Here is a 26,690-nt window from a genome sequence, read left to right as displayed (position 1 = left end):
GGGGCTGCAGAGACGACTTAGTGGTTAAGAGCGCTTGGTTGAGAATGCTTCTTGCTCAGCTCCTGCACCCACAGGTGCCTTACAGCCATCTGCACCGGCACCCACAGGTGCCTTACAGCCATCTGCACCTGCACCCACAGGTGCCTTACAGCCATCTGCACCTGCACCCACAGGTGCCTTACAGCCATCTGCACCTGCACCCACAGGTGCCTTACAGCCATCTGCACCTGCACCCACAGGTGCCTTACAGCCATCTGCACCTGCACCCATAGGTGCCTTACAGCCATCTGCACCTGCAGCCCCAGGTGCCTTACAGCCATCTGCACCTGCAGCCCCAGGGTTCTGCTGAAGACACCAGGCATGCACATCGTGCATATACACACATGAGGGCAAAGAAGATAGATAAGTAAATAAGTAAACAAACAAATAGGGCCACAGTTTAAAAAACAAAGCAAAACTCTACTTTCTAAATAGAGTGAGTTCCCTACCTCCCATAATCACCACCTCTCCTCAGTAGAAAAAGAATTCTTTTAATATAAGAATAAGTAAAACCTTAGAGCTACAAGCTTCTTTGCCTTTTCTATCTAGACCAGTGGTTCTCAAACTTCCTAATGCAGCAATCCTTTAATACAATTCCTCATGTTGTGGTGACCCCCCAACCATAAAATTAATTACTACTTCATAACTGTTATGAATCGCAATGCAAATAACTGATGTGTGACACACACCCCCCCAAAGGAGTCATGATCCACAGGTTGAGAATCACTGGTCTAGACATAATAGCTATTTTTATCTAAGGATATTGTCAGTGGCACACCATGAGATTCATTGTTATGTATCTTCGGTGGCTCAGAAGACACTAGGCAAACAGCATGGGCGAGCACGCCACTAATCCCAGCACTTGGGAGACAAAGACAGAAGGATCGATCATGAGTTTGAGGCCGGGCTACATAGTGAGTTCTAGGCTAGCACCACAGAGCAAGACTCCATCTAAAAAAAAGAACAAAACATGAATAAATAATCAAATAAATTATATGAGAAAAATAAAAGTAAAAAACCTGTCTAACTATAACAATGAATTTTTAATACTAAACCATTCTTTTAAGTCATAATCAAGTTCCACCCTACTAGAAGATAAGGAAAGTGCATATAACTAGTTATGTAGCCACAACTAGAAGTTAACACATGCCAGTTCCTTAGAAGATGACTGTAAGAAACTGGCCCCCAATGTAGGAGCTAGAGAAAGTACCCAAGAGCTGCAGGGGTCTGCAACCCTATAGGTGGAACAACAATATGAACTAACCAGTACCCCCAGAGCTCATGTCTCTAGCTACATATGTATCAGAAGATGGCCTAGTCGGCCATCATTGGGAAGAAAGGCCCCTTGGTCTAGCAAACTTTATATGCCCCAGTACAGGGAAACACCAGGGCCAAGAAGTGGGAGTGGGTGGGGAGGGGAGCAGCGTGGGGGTAGGGTATAGGGGACTTTTGGGATAGCATTTGAAATGTAAGGGGGTAGGGTATAGGGGACTTTTGGGATAGCATTTGAAATGTAAATGAAGAAAATATCAAATTAAAAAAAAAAGAAACTGTTTCCTGATCAGATTATTTACTGAAAAGTAGGTGTCTTGGCCGTTGGAGTGGCTATGAAGAAGGAAGCAGGTTTGTTCTTACTTACTGATCTTTGTCTTCACTGCAGTGGAGCGCTACAATCCTCAGGAAAACAGATGGCACACCATAGCGCCTATGGGGACCCGAAGAAAACACCTAGGCTGTGCGGTGTACCAGGACATGATCTATGCAGTGGGAGGGAGAGACGACACTACAGAGCTTAGCAGTGCTGAGAGATACAACCCCAGAACTAACCAGTGGTCTCCCGTGGTGGCCATGACATCCCGCAGGAGTGGAGTAAGTGCCAGCTACTGGGAGCTTTGAGCTTTGCAGGCAAGCACTGAGAGGGGGTGTGTAAAAGGAATTCTCTAAGCTGTAAGCTGCACTAGGACACTGCGCGGTGAAGGGCTGCTGTCCATGTGCTGTATTTCCAGCGTCTCAGCTGTCAAGACGCTTTTAGGCAAAACAGAAAAAAACAAAACCCAAAAAGCTTGTATTTCTTTTGATTGCTTTTAGCTCCAGTAGCTAAATATTTTCTATTCATTCATATATGTAATTGTATACACTATTTTTTTTATTTACCTTTTACCAGCCACTTCGCTGGACAGTATCTTTCCTATATCATCCCCTATCTAACTTACGTAAAATAGCATTAACTATTCCTGTATGGTATTCCTAGCTAATTTTTTCAAGTAGACTTCGTATACTGATACAAACAGTAAAGCATACCTGGCCCTTCTACGCGTCTTCCAAAGGTGGTTTGAGAGTCTGCCCCATCTATAATGTAGGCCACATCTGGCTGACCTGTTGTCATGGTCTCAACCACAAATGAATGTCTGGTCACTAAAGAGATGTCCAAATGGAACATAAAATTCACCTTTGGGAATGTTTGTCTCAATGAACCCTAACCCATTAAGCATTGATTGTGGCAGGAGTCCATCAGTGTAGGACACATACTCAAAGGAAAGAGAAGCAGACTGCACCGAGAGACTCCCTCCCTAATCTAAGGATAAAAAGGAGCAAGTTCTGGTTTGCGTACATCAAGGCTCAAGGGGAAGAGTCGTGTGTTCTGTGTCTCTATTTATTCCTGGGAACTGACAGCTTTCAGATCTATCCCTGTGATTCCCACTGTCCACTTGATTCCATCTTCACTTACTTAGAAGGCAAATGTCTATAGAATTCTTGTTATGGTGAAGGAGACTGAAATGTTTACAGTGTCTACAGTAAGGATGTGCTGTGGAGTGCTGTATGTGACAGAAGGACGTGGGGGAATGGGCTTAATGCACATGAGTTACTCAGCCCTGCATACTGATTCGGAGACTAACAGTCCAGCATTCCAAAAGCACAGAGTTCATTAGGAGAGGGGGAAATGTAGGAGGCAAGGCCAAACGTGGTGGCCAGATTTCTAAAAGCTTGAGTAACATTACAGACCTAAAACCTGTCTTAGGCAGAATGGAGGCTTAGAAGTTTCTGAACAGGGGCTGGAGAGATGGCTCAGTGGGTAAGAGCACTGACTGCTCTTCCAAAGGTCATGAGTTCAAATCCCAGCAACCACATGGTGGCTCACAACCATCCTTAATAAGATCTGATGCCCTCTTCTGGTATGTCTGAAGACAGCTACAGTGTACTTAGATATAGTAATAAAATAAATCTTTAAAAAAAAAAGCAGTAATACAAAAAAAAAAGAAAGAAGTTTCTGAACAGGAGTGATATGTTTATGTTCATGTTTTTAATAATATTTTAGTAGCAATTTAGAAAGTGGATTAGAGTGGGCAAACCAGAAGTGAGAGCAGGTTGGAGGTTCTTGTTCGTGCCAAGTGAGTGGTTCTCTACACTTTACAGATGCATCTGACTCTGCTTAGGCGCATATGTTAATAAAAGGCCTAACCTGATGTTCCCATCGTTCATGGAGTACTGCTCCCTTTTCTCCCTGGCGTCATGCAAAGTGGAATCTAAGCGATCTGAGCGTCTCCCTAGAGACTGTGAATTCCCCGCGGCTTTCTCGGCTCTCAGCAGCCACTGTGCTTTGCTCCCACAGGTCGGCCTGGCCGTGGTCAATGGACAGCTTATGGCAGTGGGGGGCTTTGATGGCACAACATACTTGAAGACCATTGAAGTTTTTGACCCAGATGCCAATACGTGGAGGTAACCTTTAGACTTTTCAAGTCTTCTCATTTCTAACTTGAAGTCATGGGCTTGAGAAAGATCCTGACCACCAAAAGTGGGATAGCCAACTTACATCCTCACGTGGTTTCCTGAAGGAAACTGAAGTAACCCAGATATGATGATACATTTTAACTTGGTTATTCTAAAGTATCTGATAAAAATATTCCTAAGTTCTTCTAATAACCATCTTTTTTTTTGTTTTGGTTTTTGGTTTTTCGAGACAGGGTTTCTCTGTGTAGCCCTGGCTGTCCTGGAACTCACTCTGTAGACCAGGCTGGCCTCAAACTCAGAAATCCGCCTGCCTCTGCCTCCTGAGTGCTGGGATTAAAGGCGTGCGCCACCATGCCCAGCTTAACCATCTCATTTTATATAAGTAGAGGTGAGAAAAACAGTGAAGAATATCCTTTCTATTCCCGTCATATCCTGCTGGGGAAACCAATGCACCAAGAAAATAAAGGTGTGCATTAATAAGCTAGGGGCATTATTAACTCAGAGCCAGAACCTTCAGTTCTCAGTCTGGGTATACAGACTGTGTTTTGTTTTGTTTTGTTTTGTTTTGTTTTGTTTGTGAGAAGCCTTCTTTGTAGGGAGTAAAATGTAGTTACTTTCAAAACACTATTTTGAAACCTACTCCTCCTTTAAAAGTGTATTGATACAGATTCTTCTGGTTTGAAGTCTGCCCTATTTTAAAGTTCATTTTAGATAGGAAGCTACATCTTATTTTTGAGAGGTTAACTATTTTAAACTTCATTTTATAGATTTAATTTGATGTTGTTTCTAAATCCTTAGGGACAGGGTTGGGTACAATGGTAGAGCACATGCCTAGCTGGATGAGAGCCTGGGCTCAACCCCTAGCACTGCACATCCCAAGATCCAGGGCATCAGATGCTAGGCAAGCACTCCCTACACATCTCTTACTGAGACTGAAATAACTGTCGTGGGAGTCTGTATAGCTGAGGAGTCACAATACTAAAGTCAGTTAACATGGTGGGTTTTTTGCCCAACATTTATGTTTTTCATGACCATGTTTATCCAATTTCCTGAGTGTTCTGGTTCCTGAGGAAACAAAAGTGAAGATAGATTCCGTGCTGTTCCAGTGTTGGCACTGTAGTAACATACTCGGTGGAAGTGCTACGTGATGATAGCAAACGAAGGAGGGCTAAGGAAGTCAGGGGGGCCTGTCTGTAGAGTGGCCACAAAAGCCTTACTACATTGCTAAATGTTACCGATAAAGGACAGAGAAGAGCAGGTTTGCACAAAGAAAAGCCTCCCACTCGTGGAATGTTTACTTCCTTATACAGGCTTTTTTGTGGGGGGGCGGGTAGGAATTTAGAGTAAGCATAAATAAAGAAATAGCTACAACTACTTCTGTCTCATAATCACTATAAGCTATGTATGGACTTTTATCAGTAACTATCATTAAAATTAATAATGTGTGGTGAATAATATTCATGAAGGTCCTAAAAATCATTTATAGATTATATAATGTAATCTGTAATATATATGTACATCTATAATCTAAAAACCCTTTTCGTTGGTTTGAGTTTTTTGTTTGTTTTGTTTCAGTTTTTGCGACAGGGTTTCTCTGTGTAGCCCTGGCTGTCCTGGGACTCACTGTGAACACTTAACTGACCTCAAACTCAGAGATCCACCTGCCTCTGCCTCCTGAGTGCTGGGTTAAAGGTGTGTGTTCTATGCCCAGCCCAAACTTAATAGTTTTGTTTTTGTTTTTGGCTTTTTGAAGTAGGGTTTCACCATAGGCCAAACTAACCTTGAATTTACTCTGCAGCCCAGGCTGCCCTCGAACTCACAGCAGTGCTACTCAGTCTCCTGAGTGCTGGGATTACAAGCATGGGTCACCATACTGGGTGGTGGTGGTGGTGGTGGTTGTTTTTATTGTAATTGTTTTGTTTGGTTGGTTTTTAGTTGTTTGTTTTGCTTTTTAAGAAAGTAGCCCTCTATAGCCCAAGTTGGCCTACAACTATGTAGGTCAAGACTAGTTTTAAGCTGTATCATTCTTCCATGTTTGGTAATTATAGGTATGTATTACCATACCTGGTGCATATCCCAAATCAATTTTATCTCATTGCTGAATGAGGAGCTAGTATTTTCCCCCTGAAAGTCTTTAACTTTGAAGATGATCTTGTTCACATATCACAAACTAAATGTTGCTGTATAGATGATACTATATGAATGATACTATATAGACACAGGAATAAAAATGAACTGATGGGCTGGGAAGAAAGAGCAGGTGGTAAAGTGCTTGCTTCTGCAAGCATGAAGACTTGATTTGAATCCACATAACCCACATAAACAGCCAACCATGGTGCTAAGCATCTGCAGGAGCAAAGCTGGGGAGGCAGAGACAAAGCAGATCGCTGGGCTCCCTGACCAGTCAGCAAGCTCCTCAATGAGTCCCAGGCCACCACAACACAGCCTCAAAACCAAACCCAATGGATGTCTTCTGAAGAATGACATCTAAGATGACCTCGGTCTCCACTCATATGTGCACCTGAACACAGTATACAGATATACAAGACGAAAGGAAAGGACAGAGGGTGGGGGGCAGAGGGGAGAGGAACAGGAGAAATTGAGCAGCTTGGTTTGGTGTTCATAACAAAACCCCAGCCCTTTAGGAGCTGAGGCAGGAGGATTGACATGATTTTGAAGCAACCAGGGCTGGAGTGAGAACAGCTGAAAAGTCAAATAGAAAAATCAAATAAAAACAATTAAGGCAAGTACAGTGGTGCATGCCTGTAATACCAGCATTTCCATAACTGTGGGTCTAGGAAGATCATAGCAAGAGGAATAAGACAATTCATAATTTAGAAAGCTTTAGGCAAGGAGAAAATATGTCTGGGAAAATAGATAGCCAGGCATAAAATTAGACACAAGAATGTGAAACATAATGTTTTGTGTTTTAGAGGCCAGGCTAGGTACAAAGCTCTAGTGTAAAAGGGTGGGCCAGCCTCACTCACCTGAGCTTTTCAGTCATAGTCTGACTTCTTTCTGCTACTTGCCTGTGTTCCATTTGCTTCTGACTGTGGAAGAGTTCCATGAAGCTCAGAATGCTGTGACTGATGCCTTCATTTAGAAGGAGCAGTGCTTTTTCCAGTTAAAAAATATGCCTTTGTTTTTCTCTTTGCAGGTTATACGGAGGGATGAATTACCGTCGGCTAGGAGGTGGTGTAGGAGTTATTAAAATGACACATTGTGAATCCCATATATGGTGAACACAGGAAAAAAATCTTGCATATGCTCCTTTATATTTGGAAGAGCCTTGACTTCGAAGCTTTGTACAGCTGGAGAAAACAATAGAACAAATTTTATTCTTTGCCGGTGCCTCAACATTCAGAAATACCCGTCTAAGGACGGAGCTCACCTGCAAAACGCCGCCTTTGCACAATGCCTTTCCGCTCTGTGCAGAAGAGTATTTATTTTTGGCTTTAATTTATCATGGAGTTTTGATGGGGATTTTTGTTTTTGTTTTGTTGGTTTGGGTCCTTTGGGCTTTTGTTGTTGTTATTGTTGTGTTGTTTTTAATTTTTTTTTTTTAACTTATCCTTCCTACCATGAAAAAAAAGGAGGGGGGAAAAAGGCAAAAATTCCAAGCTGCAAAATTTTCTTTGCTTTATAGGTTTTGGATTGGTTTTAAAGATCCTGGTAAGCGCAGAAGACCTATGTGTGACCTGATGTTATTCCTTTTAGACATATCTATACATCTGCAGAGATTGCCAGTGATGAAGGTAAAACGCTAGTATATGCGCTCGTTACCACTTTGCACTAAATAGTAGAGCACTCCAAATGTAAAGCTGGTTCAGTGAGAGTGCGTGCTGCTTCTGCAGAGGACCCGAGTTCAGTTCCCAGCACTTATATCTGGCAGCTCACAACTGTGTGTAATTCCATGAACAACGGTGGCTCTCAGCCTTCCTGATGCTGTAGCCCTTTAACACAGTTCCTCACGTCGTGCTGACCCCCAACCATAACATTATTTTTGTTGCTACTTCATAACAGTCATTTTGCTGCTGTTATGAATCATGATGTAGACATCTGATTACAGTATATCTGATATGTAACTCATGTGAAAGGGCCCTTTGACCCCCCTACCCACGCGCCCCACCCCCGAAGAGGTCACGACCCACAGGTTAAAAACTGCTGAACTTGCTTATCCAGGGCTCACTTTCGTCCTTTGTAGGTACCCGCATTCCTACGCATTCATATACATACAAACACACATCCACCCATCAAATATAAGTAATTAAAAATGAAATTTCTTTTAAATGTAAAAGAAAAACTGAATAAGAAGACATCTCACTAAACAGGAAAATTAGGAAGGACTATTAAGTCTATAAAAGCAGGACTCAGATGCTACACTTTGCATTCACTGGTGGGCATTTTCATCTGGCTAGCTCAACTTTATTCTTACCCCAGTTCCCTTTTTTCTCCTGTAATATTTTCATAGTTTCTGCCACATGTATCTAGGTCTCTTATAAAAGCAATGTGAGGCTCATTGGTTGTCATCTTGAGAATTCCAGTGAAGGCGAGTGTGGCTGTGGAAGAGTTGTGCCGACTGTCACCACCTGCAGCTTTCTTTCCTGTCTCCTCTTGGCCACCAAGGAGCAGTGAACTTTCTCCAGCCGTGAATTCTGATTTTCACTTTACACTGGATGTTCTGGCCTGGTGACTCTGAGGTGACCCTTATATACACCAAAGGACTGATCTTCATGTTAGAGTACATGTTTAGGAGCACCACGCCAGCGAAGTGTGTGGACAGAGCTGGGGTCCTTACGCTGAGTGTCACTCTTCATCTCAGAAGGCCACTGTTACTCTGTCCTTAGGCTATCACTCTTCATCTCAGAAGACCACTGTTACTCTGTCCCTATGCTGAGTGTCACTCTTTCATCTCAGAAGACCACTGTTACTCTGTCTCTTAAGTTGCACTTTCTGATGAAAAGTTAAACATTTTAAGGAAATAAATGAATATTTTAGTGCCTAAGGTTCTCCCCCATTATAGTCACAGACTGATTTTTTTTTTCTTTCAGTGTATTTTGCAGGAAAATCTTTGAATGAGACTTTAGCCACAACCAAAAGGAATAACCTTTACCTTCTCCCTCTCCCCTGGCACCTTTTGTGTTTACATTTAAACATCATTTGCACCTTTTTCAAGGAAAAAAATAAGTATTTGGTAAACAATTGTTTACATGTATCATTTATGCTTTTTTCTAGCATGTATAACTTTTTAAAATAAAGGTAGTATTTACCATAAAAATGTTTTAATTTTTAAAGTTTTTGTGTTGGATTTTTTAAAACTGTGTGTGTGTGTGTGTGTGTGTGTGTGTGTGTATGTGTGTGTGAAGGGGGTGGTGTGGAGCACACCACAGCAGCAGAGGACAACTTGCTGGAGTCGGCCCTCCCCTTCCATCATATGGGTTCCAGGAGTCACTCAGTTCATCAGGGTTAGCAGCAAGTGCCTTCGCCTCTAAGCCATCTCTCCAGTCCCAGTCCCTGCTCTTTGGTACTTCTACCTTGACTGGTTATGTGGATTTCTGGTTTTGTATCTTATACTACTTTTATATCAAGTTAAAGTGCTTCATCAGTGATATAATTAAGACTTTTCACTATGTATCTTATATAACCCAATCTGTAAATGTATTTCCTTGTGTGTAGGAGTCTTACAGTTTTAGATGGAAAGGACTAATTATCTACTCCAAACCCACTTAATACAGTCACCTACATAAAAATACCAAGGAAATCTGCCTGTATACTTAATGATAGAACTGATTTACATATCATTTTACCAAAGTCCCACTCTTTCTTTTTTTATGCCAGACTACCACTAATGTTATCTGAAACATAGCCTACAATAATATCAGGAATAAAATCCAGAATATCTCTTAAAGGGCCATCTCAAAACAAAATAAAAGGATGTTTCTGTAAATCTGAATTTACAGGAAAAAAGGACACAACTCAGGATTGAGATGAGGCCCTGCACATGCTGCTGTGAGTTCATATGAGCAAAGTGGTATCTAGCAAGAAAGTTATGTTTCTTTGAGACTTTACAGTTTGGTTAGTTTGTATAAGTGTGTCCTTTTAACTCTGGGTTCCTCAGTGCCCCTTCTCATTTCTAATTTTGTCAATTTGGATTTTTTTTTCTCTCTTTGTCTTTTAGTTAATTTGAATAGGGATTTGTCAATCTTACTGATTTTTCTCAAGAACCATCTCTTTGTTTCATTGATTATTTATATTTTGTTTCTATTTTGTTGATTTCAGACCTGAGTTTGATTATTTCTTGCTGTCTACTCCTTTTGGATCGAACACTACTTCTTATTGTTCTAGAGTTTTCAAGTGTGTTGTTAAGTTGTGGGGAGCCGTTACAAGATGGCGCTGACATCCTGTGTTCTAAGTGGTAAACAAATAATCTGCACATGTGCCAAGGGTAGTTCTCCACTCCATGTGCTCTGCCTTCCCCGTGCCGACAACTCCGCCAATGGGCTGCAGCCAATCAGGGAGCGACACGTCCTAGGCGGAGGATAATTCTCCTTAAAAGGGACGGGGTTTTGCCATTCTCTCTCTTGCTTCTGAAGATGTAAGCAATAAAGCTTTTCCTGCAGAAGATTCCAGTTTGTTGCATCTTTCCTGGCCGGTCACGAACGCACGTAAGATTAAGTTGCTAGTGTGAGACACCCCACCCCCCCAAAAAAACCCTTTTTAATATATACACTCAGTACTATAAACTTGTCTCTTAGAACCACCTTCATTGGGTCCCATAAGTTTGGGTGTATTGTGTATTCATTACCTGGAGCTCCCAGTGGCCACAGCTATCAGGATCCTAGATTTTCCTACCATGCCCCACACAGCCACCACTCTCTTAAGAACCAGAAAGGGCAACAGAAACTTAGGAGCAAAACATCCACCCAACAAAGACAAGACCAGCATTATGAATATCAACATCATGTATTACACTCTTCCCAAACCCAGATGCCATCATAAAAATATACTCAGTAACAGCCAGGACACAATGTCTCCACTAGAGCCCAGCAACCTACCACAGTAGGCCCTGAGAATTACAACATAGCTGAAACACAAGACAAAAGACCTTAAAATAGCACTTATGAATATGGTAGAGGTCTTTAAAAAAGGGAATTAATCCTTAACTCTATGAAAGACACAAACAGTAGAAAGAAATTAATAAAACAGTTCAAGACATGAAAGTGGAAAGAGAATCAAAAAACCAAACTGAGGGAAATCTAGAGGTGAAAAATCAAGGAAGTCAGGAAGGAACCTCAGAGGCAAGCCCCACTAACAGAATAAATAACTTCAATTGGAAACACCAGATTTTAGGTAAGTTTATTTGACTAAATTGGATCCTTTTATATTAACAATTCAGCATCTTTTATAACAGGACACAGCCACAGTGATATGCTGGATACACAAGCCCATGAACGCGGCTCACCCACTACCACTATGTTCTATATCCATCTGGGCAACTCCAGAGGCACCCTGAGACAAGTGCTCCATTTCTTCCACTGTCCCACTTGGCATCGCAGTTCAGCAAATGATCAAAACAGTTTATAATGCATCACTTAGTCCATACAAAAATTCATTCAATTTGAAAAATTGCCAGTTCTGTCATATATGCCAACACACCAATAAGGTATTTATGACACAGAATCTGTAAAAGAAAAAAAATGTGAATTTAAAATTAAGACAGTATTAGGAGACAAGCAATTTGATTATTTGTGGGGTTTTACCATGGTTTTTATTGATTTTACTTCATTTATTTTTAATTATGTAGTTGTGTGTGTAGGTATATGAATGTGGGTGCCCAAAGAGGCCAGAGACATATGATTACTTGGAGCTAGAGTTACAGAGAGTAGTGAACTTGAACTTGTGGGTGCTGGAACCCCAAATCAGATCCCCTGCAAGAGCATTACAGTTCTCAACCAGCTGAGCCTGTTTAAATGAAAATTTAAAAGGCCAGAAGAGGGTGTTGATCCTCTGGAACGGATGTTACAGTAGTTCTGACCTGCCCAGTATGGGTACTAGGAACTAGACTCTCAGGTTCTCTGCAAAAGGAGTAAGTGCTATTAATCACTAAGCCATCCCTCTCTCCAGTTCTTGGTTTTTGAGACAAGATTTTGAGTAGCCCATGCTGGCTTTGAACTCTCTACGTTGGCCAGGGATGACTTTGGACTATTGATCCTCCTGCTTCTGCCTCCCAAGTGCCTTTTGTTTTTAATGCTTAGTGCTTTCCATCAAAATTATGCTCCAGCCTATTATTTCATTTTGACCTCCAGTTTGAAAATATGTTTTATATAGTCCTCATGGAACCTAAGACATAAAAAGCTCAAATATTGACTCCTTTTCTTTTTATAGAAAATTACTTACTTTGTGTCTTTATGCATGTTTGTATGTGCATGTCACAGCACATGTATGGAAGTCAGAGGATAACTTTCAGGAGTTAGTTCTCTTCTTCCACCATGTGGGATCCAGGGATCCAATCAGGCCATCCTGCTTGGCAGCCCTTGCCCACTGAGCCGCCGTGCCAGTGCCTTACAGCCTTTCCTTTATGAGCTATCTTGAATGTATCATTTAACTTATTCTGGCCTTGATTTTCTTCTTTTAAAATAAAATATAGATTAAAAGTACAGTGTTGTTCTAAAAATTAGAATTAATATCTACTAGGCATAGAAAGACAAATATGGCATATGCTCACTCATTTGTGAAACCTAAGAACATCACTCTCGATGAGTAATGGTGCACACCTATAATCTCACTACTTTGGAAGGGAGGCAATTCAGCATCATCTTCAGCTACATAATGAGTTCAAGGCTAACCTGAGCTACATGAGACCCTTCCTCAAAACAAAACAAATCTCATAGAGGAAAATAAAGGTCATCAACAGCTAAGAAATAGAAAGAGGTTACATAATGGGTAATAAAATACAACTAGATAAGAGAAATTCTAATGCTTTTATAGCACAATTGTGACTAGAGTCTACAATTTATTATCTGAATCTGAAGACTTCAATACAAAAAAAAGGGGGGAGAGATAGAGATGGAAATACTAATTACTGTAATTTGGCCTTTCTTGAGTCATACTATGCCCATAAGTATGTACAAATAGGACAGAAAAAGCATGACTCAGTGGCCGAGTACTTGCCTAGTGTGTGTGGGGCACTGTGTTGAATTCCCACCACACACACAGAAAAGGACAAATACACAGAAAATTTTAGAAACAGAAAAAGTAGAATTAATCTCTTTTAAGAGTCTTAACAATGACAAAATAATAAGCATTCACTGGATTATATGTATAGGGATATGTATTTAATTATAACGTAAGGGGACTAGAGAGATGGCTTAGCGGCTAAGAGCACTGACTACTCTTCCAGAGGAACCAGGTTCAATTCCTAGTGGCCAAATGACATCTCATAGCCAAACTCTAGGTTCACTGAATCCAAAGGTTCCCTCTTCTGGCCTCCAAGGACACCAGACATAGGACAAGCATGGTGCATGGACATACATGCAGGCAAAACACCCACATACATAAATAAAAATTAAAATAATGTATGTCTGAGGAGCCAACTATTTGTTTCTTTATAGAACATGAACCCATGACGCTGTGTCTTCCTTTCTAGTGGCAGCAGAAAGGGACTTGTGGGCAAAATGACACTTTATTCTGTTACTGGGTATAATTTTATCCCCTGCCCCCACATACACAATGCTATTATTTTAATAATTACTTCAAAACTTGGCAATTTTGAAAATTTGAGTTGCTAGGAGGTAATTCATATTACTCAGCTCTACAGTGCACAAAACATAGTGGCCTTCCACTTTAAGACCAGCTCTAAGTGGCTAAAGCCATATAAAGCATAAAATAAGTCTTTCTCTTGTCTTGAACTACTATGCATTCAAGTATGTTTCTCCATGTAAAAATATAATTACCAAGCTGGGCAGTGGTGGCGCACACCTTTAATCCCAGCACTTGGGAGGCAGAGGCAGGCGGATTTCTGAGTTCAAGGCCAAGTTCAAGGCCAGCCTGGTCTACAAGAGTGAGTTCCAGTACAGCCAGAGCTACACAGAGAAACCCTGTCTCGAAAAACCAAAAAGAAAAAAAAAAAAAAAAAAAATATATATATATATATATATATACACCAAACATTTGGAAACATGACAAGAAAAAAATCTAATTTGATCTGTTTAAACTAACCTTTATTTTCCCATCAGTGTGTGCTGAAGCTACAGATGTTGAGACACGAACCAATCTTGTGGCTGCTAAGTGAATTTTGAAATGCCTATGGAAATGTGAATAAAGGCAGTTCATAAATAAGTCAACTTCCTCCTGGGTAACCTCCCCAGGGGTTTTGTGGACACTTTCCCATAAAGCTTTTGCATCTTCTGGATGTATTGCATAAGAAATATCTAAGCTCTGTGGGCTACAGGGCACAGACCAAAGAAATTCAGTAGTAGCCATATAACGGTCCATTTTGCATGCTGTCCACATAGCAGCCATCCAGGAAAGATTAAACGCACTGATTGCTAAAGGACTGAAGCAACAGTCAAAGGTTTTCTGAAACCAGTCTCTGATTAAAGATGTATTGGACTCCGCTCCATTTGCAAGGAATAAGGGTAGACAGGTGAAGTCTTCTGAGACAGTCTCCTGAAGACTCTCTCCAAACACACAACAGAACCAACCAGTCCACAACACTTTATCTTCTCTGTGTTCACGTGATGACTGAGATTTTGAGAGAATCTACAAGGAAAAATAAAAACATGTTCATTAAATTTGAAAGACCATTTACTTCTAAATTTTATCTTCTCAAAATTAATGAGTATATTAAAAAGCCAAGCATGGTGGCACAAGCTTGAAATTCCAGGCTGAATCAGGAAGGCAAGGAGTTCAAGGTGAGCCTTAGCTGCATAGCAAGTCTGAAGCTAGCCTAGTCTATGAGATACCACCTCAAATAACAGACGGATGGATGAAGGGATGGATGGACAGACAGACAGGCAGACAGACAGATAAATGTAGTATGACCATTTTCTTATTAGATTTGAGACCTGCTATACAGGAAAAAGTTCATGCCTAGAACTAAAACCCTAGGTTCTAGTGAGCAAGGTACTGCTGTTTTATTGCTAAGTGGATATAATGTCCCTTTCAAATCGCTTTCTAAAAATACTATGTTGTACTCAGGGGCGAATACTGCTGTCAGCTTTGGTCTGGGAACTTTACTTTTTGCTGTGAGCCACAGTTACCACAGAAACCTACAACTGGCCAGGGCTTCGAGCTACATGGTGGTTAAACAGACCTATATTACTCCCTCTAATGCTTAGGAACTAGCACTCATGGAAGAGCAGATGTAAAGAAGAGAGCCAGAGGAAGAGCTGGAGGTGTTATGGGATGCCGTCTTCTGGCATGACCTGACAATTGCACTCTTCAACTCTCTGCAATCAATTCCTGCAGAAGATTGGGTTCATCACCATTCTCACCTGAAAGAGGAAGAAACTCCCATCCATCCCTGAGGATATACAGGCAGTTAGTGACTAGTGAAGGAGACATTTTTTTAAGTTGCCTATATGACTGTAAATAACCCCTCACCTGTAAACATGCTCTAATTAAACCTGTAAACAGCTCTAATTAAACCTCACCAAAAATACAGCCAGGAACACATAAGAGGAACTAGTTGGATGAAGGGGAGATCAGCAAGAGTGGGAGGGGAATTGGGGATATTGATCAAAATATATCATATACATGTATGAAATCCACTATAATGAATAATTTATATGCTAATAAAAGCATATTTTTAAAAAAGAACACAAAACAAAAGCCCAAAATAAAGTGTTGGCTTACAAATGTAAGCCACCAACCATGTCCAGCTTCTTTTGTTTGTTTATTTTTAAAGACTATCCTTTTCTTATACCTCATTTTTCCCTAATATCTGTAGCTAAATATGTATTAAAACTCATCCTTAATAAACTCCAACTTCACTTCATTAAAAATAATGGCACATTCAGTATACAGTATCATGGAGAAGAAAAACATCTCAACTTTAGAAAGGATGACAAAGATCTCCAAGATCTTGCCTGCATTTTGCCACTGAAGAGGAGTATTTCTCACAGGAACTCTTTTTATCACTTTAAAATGTTTTTCCATATGTTACACACAGTTCCCATCCACTGCATCTCCTTCTTTATCATGAACATGCAAGGCTAATAAGATCTAATCTCCTTCTATAGGAAAGCCCTCTGACACCTGCTGATCTGTAATACATACACTGTTAACTTGAACATCTCTGGTGTCTTCAAACTATTCCTCCTGGGACATACACTCACAGCTGCTCTTCTTTGAGAACATCCAAAGTGAACATACTCACTTCAGAAAAAGGTTAATGACAAGGGCCTAAGAATCTAACTCAGTGACAAAGTACAGAGTATAGAAAAAAGTCTGACTAGCTCATCTTTGACCTGGAGTATACCATTAGTATAGTCTCATATTACAGATCTTTGATTTTTTTAGTTAACAGCTTCATATATTTAAAGCAAAACAAAACAAAACAAAAAACACCCAGGGCTGAAAAGATGGCTCAGCAGTGAAGAGCACTTGTGGCTCTTACAGAGGATGTGGGTTCAATTCCCAGCACCCATATGATGGTTCAGAACCATCCATAACTCCAGTTTCAGATAATCTGATTCCCTCTTCTGACCTCCAAGGACACCAATCACACATATAGGAAGACATATATATATACAGGCAAAACACATATAAAAGAAAATGAACAAATCTAATTAAAAAAAAAACAAACATTTAAAAGCCTAGTACTTTCATCTTTGCTATTATATGTAAAATGTAAATCTTCCCTCAACCTAGATCAAGGTCCAAAGGTGGCCATACTGAACCAAATGATAGCCTGTGTTCCAAGAAATTTTTTATTTATAAAAATAAAGAAAAAGTTGAAGCAGGATCGTCCCCAAGCCTGAGTATCATCAGGTCAGCCAGGGCAGACAATCAGACAGCAAGACTGTCTTTGGGGGAGGGAGGAGAGAAAGAGAGCGCCAACCTATATATTAGTTTGCTGACTTCTAAGTTGTACAAATGAATCCAGTCTTTTTCTACAGCTTGAGAATTTAATTTCCTTTTTCAAAGATTAAGATGAACTAATCTGAACTGGGCACAGTCATTCAAGTTTTTAACCCAACCAACTGAAAAGCATAGAAGACAGATCTCTGAGTTCTAGGCCATCCAGGGTTACACAGTAAGACCCTGTATCAAGAAAAGAAAGAAGAAAAAAAAAAGGGGGGGGGGGAGATTTAAAAAGATTAGTTAATATGGCAGGACGTAGCAGCATACACTTATATCTACACTCAAGAAGCAGAGTTAGGAGGGTCTCAATGAGTTCAAGGTCCTTCTAGTCAGCAGAGCTACACAGACCCTGTCTCAAAACACAAAAGCTAATCTCTTAACCAATTGAAAGATAGACTTAAGTAGTACCTTAGGAAGAAATACAGAAAACCTGCATTCCTGAGAGTAACATATAGCATCACGAAGCACATGGAGTGATATAGTGCACAAGATTTTACTGAAATTCTGCTTCTAGGAACTAAAACCTAAAAAATATCCACCAAATGATCGTGTATTGGTTAGTTTTTAGTTACCTTAACACAGCTACAGTCATCCAGGAAGAGAGACCATCAATTGAGGAATTTCTATACCCAACTGCCCTCACAGACAGGTCTGTGGGACATTTTCTTGATCACTGACTGATGTGGGAGAGCCCTCTTACCCTGGGCAGGTAAGCCTGGATGTAAGAAAGCAAATTGAATAAGCCACAGGGAGAATGCCTATAAGTAGTGTTCCTTCTGGTCTCTGCTAGAGTTCCTGTCGTGGCTTCCCTAATGGACTATAACATGGAAATATAAGCCAATTTACAAACTCTTTCCTCCCCAACTTGCTTTTGGTCACTGTTTTATCACAATAGGAAATAATCTAGAACATATAGCTATAACTACAAGAATGTAGAGTTCCTGATTATGAGTATTATCTACAACACTGATTAGTCGAAATGCTGGAATGCAAAGTTTGGACAGTGAGATCCCAATTTAAAGACTACACTGATTCAGATAAACAAATAGATATATCACAATCTTCAATTCTGGGGCTGGAGAGATGGTTCAGTGGTTAAGAGTACTGACTGCTCTTCCAGAGGTCCTGAATTCAATTCCCAGCAACCACATGGTGGGTCACAATCATCTATAATGGGATCTGACACCCTCTTCTGAAGAGAGCAACAGTATACTCACATACATAAAGTAAATAAATAAATCTTTTTTTAAAAAAAAGGATTAAATTCTGACTTTTAAGAAATTATTACTGTGTGTATGTGAGTGTATGAAGTGGGGGCACAGGTGCCAGAGTGGAGTGTAACCTCAGAAAACATCCCTGTGGAATCAGTTCTTTCTTTCCACCTTTGGTTCCAAGGCATCAAATTCAGACTACCAGGCTTGCCCAAGTGCCCTGACCTGCTGAGCCATCTTGTCAGCACATTCATACTTCTGTGTGTTTTCTAAAATCAACACCATATTACATACACACACACACACACACACACAAATTCCTACACATGTAGGAAATAAAAATTAAGTTGACCTTATCTAATTATTACAATATAAAATAAGAGCTGGGTGCTGGTGGTGCATGCTTTGAATCACTTGGGAGGCAGAGGCAAGCAGATCTCTGTGAATGTGAGGCCAGTCTGGTCTACAGAATAAGTTCCAGAATAGCCAGAGCTACACAGAGAAATCCTGTCTTGAGAAAAAACAAACAAATTGTAAAAAAACAAAACAAAAACCCACAAGGTTTAGGCCAGCGAGATAACTCAGCAAATTAAAGCATTTGGTGCCTTGCCTAACAACATGACTTTGATCTCCAGGATCCTACATTAGAGAGAGCCAATTCTAGTAAGTTCTCCAAATTGCACAGGGGCACTGTGGCACACAGACACACACATGCACACCCACACACATATTTAAATATATATATATATATATATATATATATATATATATATAAATGCAATCAAAAATGTTTTTAAGTTAAAAAAAATAAGAAAATACTATAATTTCCATTCCAAACCAACAAAACAGATTTTTCCGCTCTAGGAAGCAAAGGGATATACACTACTATACCTGGACAAGAAACGCTTCATGGTCCCTTTGTGTCCCTTTCACTCCAAGTAGAGTGGAGAAAATCACTTTGATGTTGAAGTCTTCTCCCACTTCCACAGCTACTCCTTTTTGCTTTTCGGCAACAATAAATGCACTTAGAAGTCTAGAATAGTCTTTGAGATTAGAATAGGAGAATTTATACAAGGGAGTTAAACTATATATAGTCCACTGTTTGTGGAGGAGAAATGCAACCTTCTGAGGATCGATATCTTCCTAAAACAAACAAAAAATCAAGACAAAGGTTTTAAAAGTAAAAAGCATAGCTAAGAATTTAATCATAGCAATTTACATATTCAATATAAATCTACAACTTGGTACATGACCTTGTGTTCCTAATACTAATCTCAAATGGAATTTAGAGGTCACTAAAAGGTCCTCTGCCTTTACCCCCAATTCCCATGTAGGAAGCTTTTCTGTCTCGGATGTTCACACAAGACAGTTCTCTGTTTTATTCAGATCTGTTCTTAGTTCTTCTCTAAGAGGCCATTCTAAAGAAAACTTATCACTTCAAGTCTGTCACTATCTCCTAACCTTTTATTTTTCTTCATAGCACTTACTATGATCTGAATATATGTGTCTTACTTTTCTTGTTTCCCTTTCCAATCAGAGTAGAAACTTGCTGAGGACAGGGTTTTGTCTATTTCATTTACTCTAGCTGTTAGCACAGAATATAAACAATGGTATTTCACGGGATTTCAGTAGACATTTCATAGACAAACATTTCTGTTTTCCTTTACATATACCCTGCAAATAGTGGTGCTGGGTGTAAGTGGTTAATAGCGGAGTGGTTGCCTAGCAGGGGCACAGCCCTGGGCTTGTACTACACACACAAAAGTATTTCTAAAGGATCTAGCTTGATTAGCCTTAAGTAATTTAAAAAATATTTAACAAGTTCATTTTATGCAACAAAGCTGTGATAGTTTGAATATGCTTGGCCCAGGGAGTGGCACTATTTGGAGCTGTGGCCTTATTAGAGGAAGCGTGTCACTGTGGGCGTGAGTTTTAAGACTCTTCTCCTAACCCTGTGGGAGGAAGTCTTCTAGCAACCTTCAGATGAAGATGCAGAACTCTCAGCTTTTCCTGCACCATGCCTACCTGGACACTGCCATGCTCCCGTCTTGATGATACTGGACTGAACCCCTGAACCTGTAAGCCAGCCCCAATTAAATGCTGTCCTTATAAGAGTTGCCTAGGTCTGTTCACAGCAGCAAAACCATAACTAACACAAAAGCCTAACTGGGTATACTAAATAAAAGGACTTGGAAGTGTTTGTCTGCCCTCTGTTAGAGTCACAAGTGTCATCAACAACAGAGCATGGGGAGAGATGTAAAGCCATGTATACTACGAACTCCATGTGGCGGTTCCTTAGAACCCTAAATACAGGACCCAGCGAGACCACTCCTATCCACAGGACTCTGAAACATACCATAAAGATAAGATACATGCTCAACTCGTGCATATCAAATAAATGAAATGGGCCCACTTTTAATCCCAGCACTCAGGAGGCAGCGGCTGGTGGATTTCTGTGAGTTCAAGGCCAGCCTGGTCTACACAGTGAGTTCCAAGACAGCCAATGCTCTAAAAAGAGACCTTGTCTCAAAAAAAGAAAAAGAAATAAAGACAAAGAAAAAGAAAGAGAGAGAAAGAGAGGGAGGGAGGAAGGGAGGGAAGATGATAGGAATACACAATAGAATTTTTTTTAAGCTGTAAAAAAAAAAAAATGAAACCATGACATTTTCAAGAAAATGGATACTCTTAGATGTTAGGTAAAGTAAGCCAGATAAGTGCCTATGTTTTCTCTAATATTCAGAACTTAGATGTGTGTATATGTGCATGTGGTCATGAAAACAGAAAGGGAGCGTAAGCAGAAGGACGAGATCATAAAGTAGGGTAATAAAGTGAAAGCAGAAAGGAAAACCATTTGGGAGGAGGGACAGGATCAGGTCGCAGAGAAAACAAGGAAGTATGATACACATGTGAACATGCCACAGGGAAACCAGTCATTTTGTATGTTCACTTAAAAAAAAAAATGTGAGCCAGGCATGATGGTACACGACTGTAACCCCAGCTCTCCTGAGACAGACAGAGACCGCCCACAAGTGCAAGGTCCACCTGGCCCAGTCTACACAGTGAGTTCTAAGCTAACAGGCTTATATAGGGACACTCTGTCTCAAAGAAACGAAAGTAAAAGTAAACAAACAGAAAAAACAAAAACAAAAACTAAAAAAAAACAAGCAAGCTTTATTTGTATTGGCTCCATAGCAGTATTAAAATGAATTAAGTGAACTAGCCCTCATTTATTCATTAGCTAAAGGGTTAAGAACAGCATAAAAGTACTGACTGTCGAAAAGCTCCTGGCTTCCTCCTGAGGAACTTCTAAAGTCCATATTTTCTGACATGGTCTCCCAGCTCCAGCTATCATTTAGAACAAAGGTGTGTGTGTGTGTGTGTGTGTGTGTGTGTGTGTGTGTGTGTGTGAGAGAGAGAGAGAGAGAGATTTGAGAACAATGTTTGTCATAGCTACAGCAGTCAGTGAAATGGTTGCATACTTTATCTTATTAAATCTACAGGAAAATTATAAAAATAAAAAGCACCAAACTAGACATTTCTATCTTTATATAAAATATCTTGGAGGGCGTGGAGAAACGGCAGAGGACCAGGGTCTGGGTCTCAGCAGATGGTTCACAATCATGTCACACGAATTCTAGGGAATACCTCATCTGAGCTCCTCAGGCACACATGTGGTATACATATATGCATGCAGGCAAAACACTATACACATGGAAATCACATAGGTGCACACATGTCATCTCAGTTCTCAGAAGAAAGAAGGAATGAATAAGGAAATAAATAAAGTCTCCCAGGTTAGGAACATAGTTCAGTGGTAGATGATGTGGATTAAAGGAAACTAGAACAAAAGATATTTTGGTTAAAGTTAAACTATTTACTTAGCTATCCCTCATTTATCTATTAACTGAGAGATTAAGGTACTAAAAGTATTAGTTATGTAAGTTGATATATTCTTATTTCTATATTCTCCATCACTGACTAGCTTGAAGGTGAGCTAGTAATCACACTGTGAACCCTGAGGTTGTGTTGTTTATTAGGAAAAACGGTTTCTAGTTATGGTACGGCTCAGCCCTAGCACATACCTTTGATCCAAGAGCTTGCTGGTTATTGTAAACAGGACTAAAATAGAGTTAACCATAGGTCAAGAGGCAGAACAAACATCCAGGTGACAGGGAGTGAGCATCAGAAAGAACCACAGAGAGCAAAAGGAAGTTGGAAGACAGAGACACAGGAAATAGAAGGGAGAGACAATCCTTTGAGCGATTTTTGAGACAGCGTCGAGAATTGGTTGCTTTTGGGACACTGGCTGTGGAGAAAGGGTCAGCTGGGTGCTTTCTCTGCCTCTCTGAGCTAGCAGGCTTCCACCCCAGCATTTGGCTCCCCAGTCTTCATTGATAAAATCAAATGATTGAGATTTTGTTAAAAACAACACAAACCATACCTGCAACTGTGAACACTGGGGAATTTTCCTTCGAGATGGACTGGGAAAATCTGAATTCTGCCTCCTGACCAATTCCAGTCGTTTCTGCAGAGGGGTGGCACCTACAAAGTAGTTCTTAAGATTTGAGGTCCTTCGTCTAGAAGTCAGTCCTCGAAAATCACAGGAATCCATGGTCTGCATTTAAAAAAAAAAAAAAGGTAACTGGAACTCTAATCACTAAAAAGTCAGGGGACTGGAGAGACGGCTGGGCAGTTAAGAGCACTGACTGCTCTGCCAGAGGTCCTGATTCAAATCCCAGCAACCACATGGTGGCTCATAACCATCCATAATGAGATCTGACGCCCTTTTCTGGTGTGTCTGAAAACAGCTACAGTGTACTAATACATAAAATAAATAAATAAATCTTTGGGCCTGAGATAGCGAGGCCGGAACAAGAAGAAAAAAAAATATAAAAAAAATATATAAAAAGTTAATTCATGCACATTGTTCTCTTACATGCACATTCTTACTCTCTCTCTTTTCTACTCTCCACCTTTTCTACATCATACTCGTTTCTTATCTTAGCTACTATTCTCTTATTGTGAAAAGAAATATCAATACAAGAAACCTTTCAGTATGAACTCTAGAATAAGTCAAATAATGTAATATGCACGTTACAAAGGAGACTTCCGAGACCACCATGAAGGCTGAGCACAGCAGGGGCTTCACAATAACCCTAAAGAGCTGTCTCTAATCTGGCTTTACCAAATTCAAAAACTGAAGAAAGACATGAAATGGCTTTAAGTGAACACATGGAAAGACAGACCATTTATGACAACTGGCATGGTGGGTGGATAGCTCTCTTCCAGGGTCCCTGGAAGTTGGAAGACTCTAACAAGGGAGCAAAGGCTGTTATATCACAGTTAGCCCCCCTGTAGGGGGTGTGGAGATAAACCTGGTGGAGGAAGAAATGGGAAGGGGCGTGAGGCACCACAAGCTTCTGAAACTCCTTAAAGAGTCCAGATCTCCTGTACACAATGTATGATCTGACACCGCTCCCTGCACACAGAGAGACAACACAAAGGACCCAGGCTAGGACAGTGGCTACTTCCCCTGTCTTCACAGAAATCTCCACAGGTATAGGGGGGTGGAAGGACTGGCCCCTCCTCTACAGACTCACAGACACGCTCAAGGACAGGGTAGTCAGATTTGGCTAAACACAGGTTGCACCCCAATTTGCTCTTGAATACATAAACGAACCGTAATTAGCTAAATAAACTTATGTAATAAACAATAAAGTTAGGTGTGCACTCTGATGCTGGTCTCCAGAGTCTGAATCCAGAGCATCTTTGTGGGCTCTAGCTCCACTTTCCTCCCACTTCCTGGTCCCTGTTCTCAAACACCCCTTTCCTGAAGGAGGCTGCAAAGCAATAATAGCAACAGAATGACCAGTCACTACACTGGCCCCAGATCCCCAGGGAAAAAGAAAACCATGCTCCCAGGCTGGGGCACTGCTCACCCCTGCTGGCTTTGCCATTTAACAATCCCAGTTGCCAGGGCTGGTGAGATGGCTCTGCGGTTAAGAGCACTGATTGCTCTTCCAAAGGTCCTGAGTTCAAATCCCAGCACCACATGGTGGCTCACAACCATCTGTAATGAGATCCGATGTCCTCTTCTGGTGTGTCTGAAGACAGCTACAGTATACTTACATGTAACAATTAAGAATATATATATATAATCCCAGTAGCCAGAAAGATATGAGATTTCTAGTCTGAAAACTGGAAGGCATCTTTATAGACACAACCCCAGACCAGCAACATCCTGTAACCAGAACTTAACCTGCAGAGGAAATGCCTCCAGTAACTGTCAATGGATTTGATGGAACTGACAATGGAGTGGTTCCTGGAAAGCAAGATCTCTCTCTCTCTCTCTCTCTCTCTCTCTCTCTCTCTCTCTCTCTCTCTTACACACACACACACACACACACCTCAGGGGGCGTGGCTATTTCCTCCTCCACAGGAGTAGTGTGCCACAGGAGGGTGGTGACAACATTCTCTATGGAGGGTAAATCACCTGGAAGAGCCAGCTATCTATTTTAGGGGAGCAGTCATCTCTTGTCATTAATTCCTCCTGCTTTGGAACCTTCTTAGCTTTATCTGGATTCTCAAAACTCAAGTTAGACAGCCTGAGTTCAAATCCTGGAATCCGCACAGTAGGAGAGAACTGACCCCTGCACCTTGTCCTCTGACCACTGCACCCACACCGCACACACCACAGTACATGCACACACACAGAAGTATTAAAAAATAAAATCAAATAAAAAGCACCACAGACAGGGATGCAACATTTAAATAAGCATTTTTTCATTTTCCCACAGGCATAAAGTATTCCCATGATGTGAGCCTTGGCCACACTCCTGGTGAGCCTCCCACTAATGTGCACCTCAGTGGGTTTAGGTTAATGGCCCTCCCTGTCTTGTCCTTTCTCGTTGCTTTCAGGTGGTTTGGATTAAGAGTCCCACCTCCTGTCCTGCCTGCTTCCAGGACTTACAGAAGGACCTTCAGTGGGGGTCAGGAGGAACCAAGAACTGGGGCTGCTGCTACCAGGAGAAGTTCCTTCGGCTCTTATGCCTGTGGAGGTCCCAGGCCAACTTCTGGAAGACATCTTTATCTTTACAGACACCCTTGGCCTTCTCATCAGAGCAGTATTGGGTTTGGCAGGAGAGCTCCTAGTCTTTTTTATTATTTTTGACTTTACAAATTCTTCCTGTCCATAGCAGCCATGCAGGTCCCACTTATCCGAACCCCTCTGTTAAAAATCTTCCATCAACTGAACTTTCCTTCAGAAGGCAGCGTCTTCCCTCTGCCACCACCTCCTCCCGTTCTTCTCCCCACTTGTTTGCTATTTAGATAGGAGTCTTCATCAGTTCTGTTTATACAGAATCTTTCTTTAAAGTAGGCTAACTAGTACAATAACTGCTAAGTATACATTACTTTTCAGGCATGTTTGTAAGCACTTAACAAAGATTAAGCCTTTAACGAATATTCTTTTGTTTGGGGGTGTTTTGTTTATATCGAGTGACAGTCTCTCTGTGTAGCCCAGGTTGGCCTAGAACTCACGGCAATTCTCTTGCCTCAGCCTCCCTAGTCCTGGGACATATCTGGTACTACTGTTCACTCCTCAAACGACCCTATTAGTAAGTACGCTGCTATGTTGCCAGGTGACTGGAGGGAAAGGTTCTACGAATTTCTCAATTCTTCGCCTCCTTTGACTCTTATGCCCGTGGCAAAGGGTCCTATCAGCCTCTTTCTAGTATCCACGGAACTATATCTCTCATCAAATTCTCTTGTACTCAGTTCCTAACACACAACTAAAACTCAGTAGTTTTTCTTGTGGTTAGTCCATGAAGAAAGTCCCTGAGTTAGTCACTGCAATATTGCCACAAAAGTCAACCCACTGCTCCCATACTAACGCTCACGTTGACGTTAGCTTCCGTTTGTACACATCTTAAATACACAAAAGCATTGCAAAGACAACAGTCACACAACAGAAAGAAATGCAGTACACGGCCAGTCGAGGACCCAAAAGCTCTTACCAAAACTATGTCGTAAAGACACTGTCATCCACTCCGGATTCACGAATCATCCTTCAAGTTTTGCTCCAAGACTACGTCGAGACGAAAGGTTTTGGTTTTTTAAGAAGAAGAAAGTGGCCAAAATGACTGCTTAAGAGAGAACCGAAGCAATCCCCGGTGAGTTCAGAAGAGACATCAGGAGTCCTGGAGTGAACCTAGCTTCCCTCAGGCTCGAGCAAGACCTGCGACTTCCCCCGGGAGAGACAGCTCGGCTTCCCAAGCTGCCCGGCTCTATGATCCTCGCTCTTCGGAAGCTGGCGCCGGCCCACGAAAAACAGGGAGTCCCCAAAGACCCTTCTCCGGAGCTCTCCGGGGATCAAAGGTAGACTTGAAAGTTCCGCTCGTCTAGGCGCTTTTCCACACACGCCACGCCCTCCAGTTTAAAATCATTTCCCGACTTGCCCTGCGGCCGACTCGGAAAGCCTCGCCTGTGGCCCTCCGATTTCACGTAACTGAAAGCAACTGAAGTCGTCATTTTAACTGAGGGCAAGGCTTGGAAGGCTTCAATCAATAGCCTCAAATTCCCAATCCCCTATTGCGCCGCGTTGTTCTTCCGTTTTCCAACCGGTGC

At 41.2% G+C, this 26,690-nt stretch overlaps 2 protein-coding genes across 6 annotated transcripts in view; one reads left to right on the top strand and one right to left on the bottom strand.

The window, feature by feature from the left end:
- The window catches only part of Klhl20 (kelch-like 20), a 43,134-nt gene extending 34,072 nt beyond the window's left edge, over positions 1-9,062 (top strand). Inside the window, exons 10-13 of one of the 2 annotated variants that reach the window (XR_373601.4) lie at positions 1,700-1,908; positions 3,650-3,756; positions 6,926-7,523; positions 8,240-9,062. Coding sequence is in view for 1 of the 2 variants with exons in the window: in NM_001039482.1 (NP_001034571.1) it covers positions 1,700-1,908; positions 3,650-3,756; positions 6,926-7,010 (401 nt within the window). In the remaining variant the exon portion in view is untranslated. Of the gene's footprint in view, positions 1-1,699; positions 1,909-3,649; positions 3,757-6,925 lie in introns of both variants that reach the window. The other variant, NM_001039482.1, reaches the window with a different exon arrangement.
- Positions 9,063-10,712: 1,650 nt separating this feature from the next.
- Cenpl (centromere protein L) lies at positions 10,713-26,670 on the bottom strand. 4 transcript variants are annotated; one of them, NR_131028.1, is made up of 6 exons: positions 26,081-26,670; positions 22,507-22,680; positions 18,957-19,208; positions 17,427-17,569; positions 13,987-14,529; positions 10,713-11,449 (listed from the first exon to the last, which is right to left on the bottom strand). NR_131028.1 is itself a non-coding variant. In NM_001159930.2 (5 exons), exons 2-5 carry the CDS (start codon positions 22,675-22,677, stop codon positions 11,378-11,380), a joined length of 1,038 nt encoding a protein of 345 aa, NP_001153402.1. In that variant the 5' UTR covers positions 22,678-22,680; positions 26,081-26,670; the 3' UTR covers positions 10,713-11,377. The 4 variants fall into 4 exon arrangements, 1 of the variants encoding a protein (NP_001153402.1); NR_131029.1 differs by having other exon boundaries at positions 18,957-19,108; NR_131030.1 differs by lacking the exon at positions 17,427-17,569 and having other exon boundaries at positions 18,957-19,108.
- Between the last annotated feature and the right edge of the window lie 20 nt (positions 26,671-26,690).

This window comes from Mus musculus, chromosome 1 (assembly GCF_000001635.26).
Source record: "Mus musculus strain C57BL/6J chromosome 1, GRCm38.p6 C57BL/6J".
Classification (NCBI taxonomy): Eukaryota; Metazoa; Chordata; class Mammalia; order Rodentia; family Muridae; genus Mus; species Mus musculus.
The sequence above is the reverse complement of the archived record's forward strand: the minus strand, read 5'-3'. Positions and strand labels throughout refer to the sequence as shown.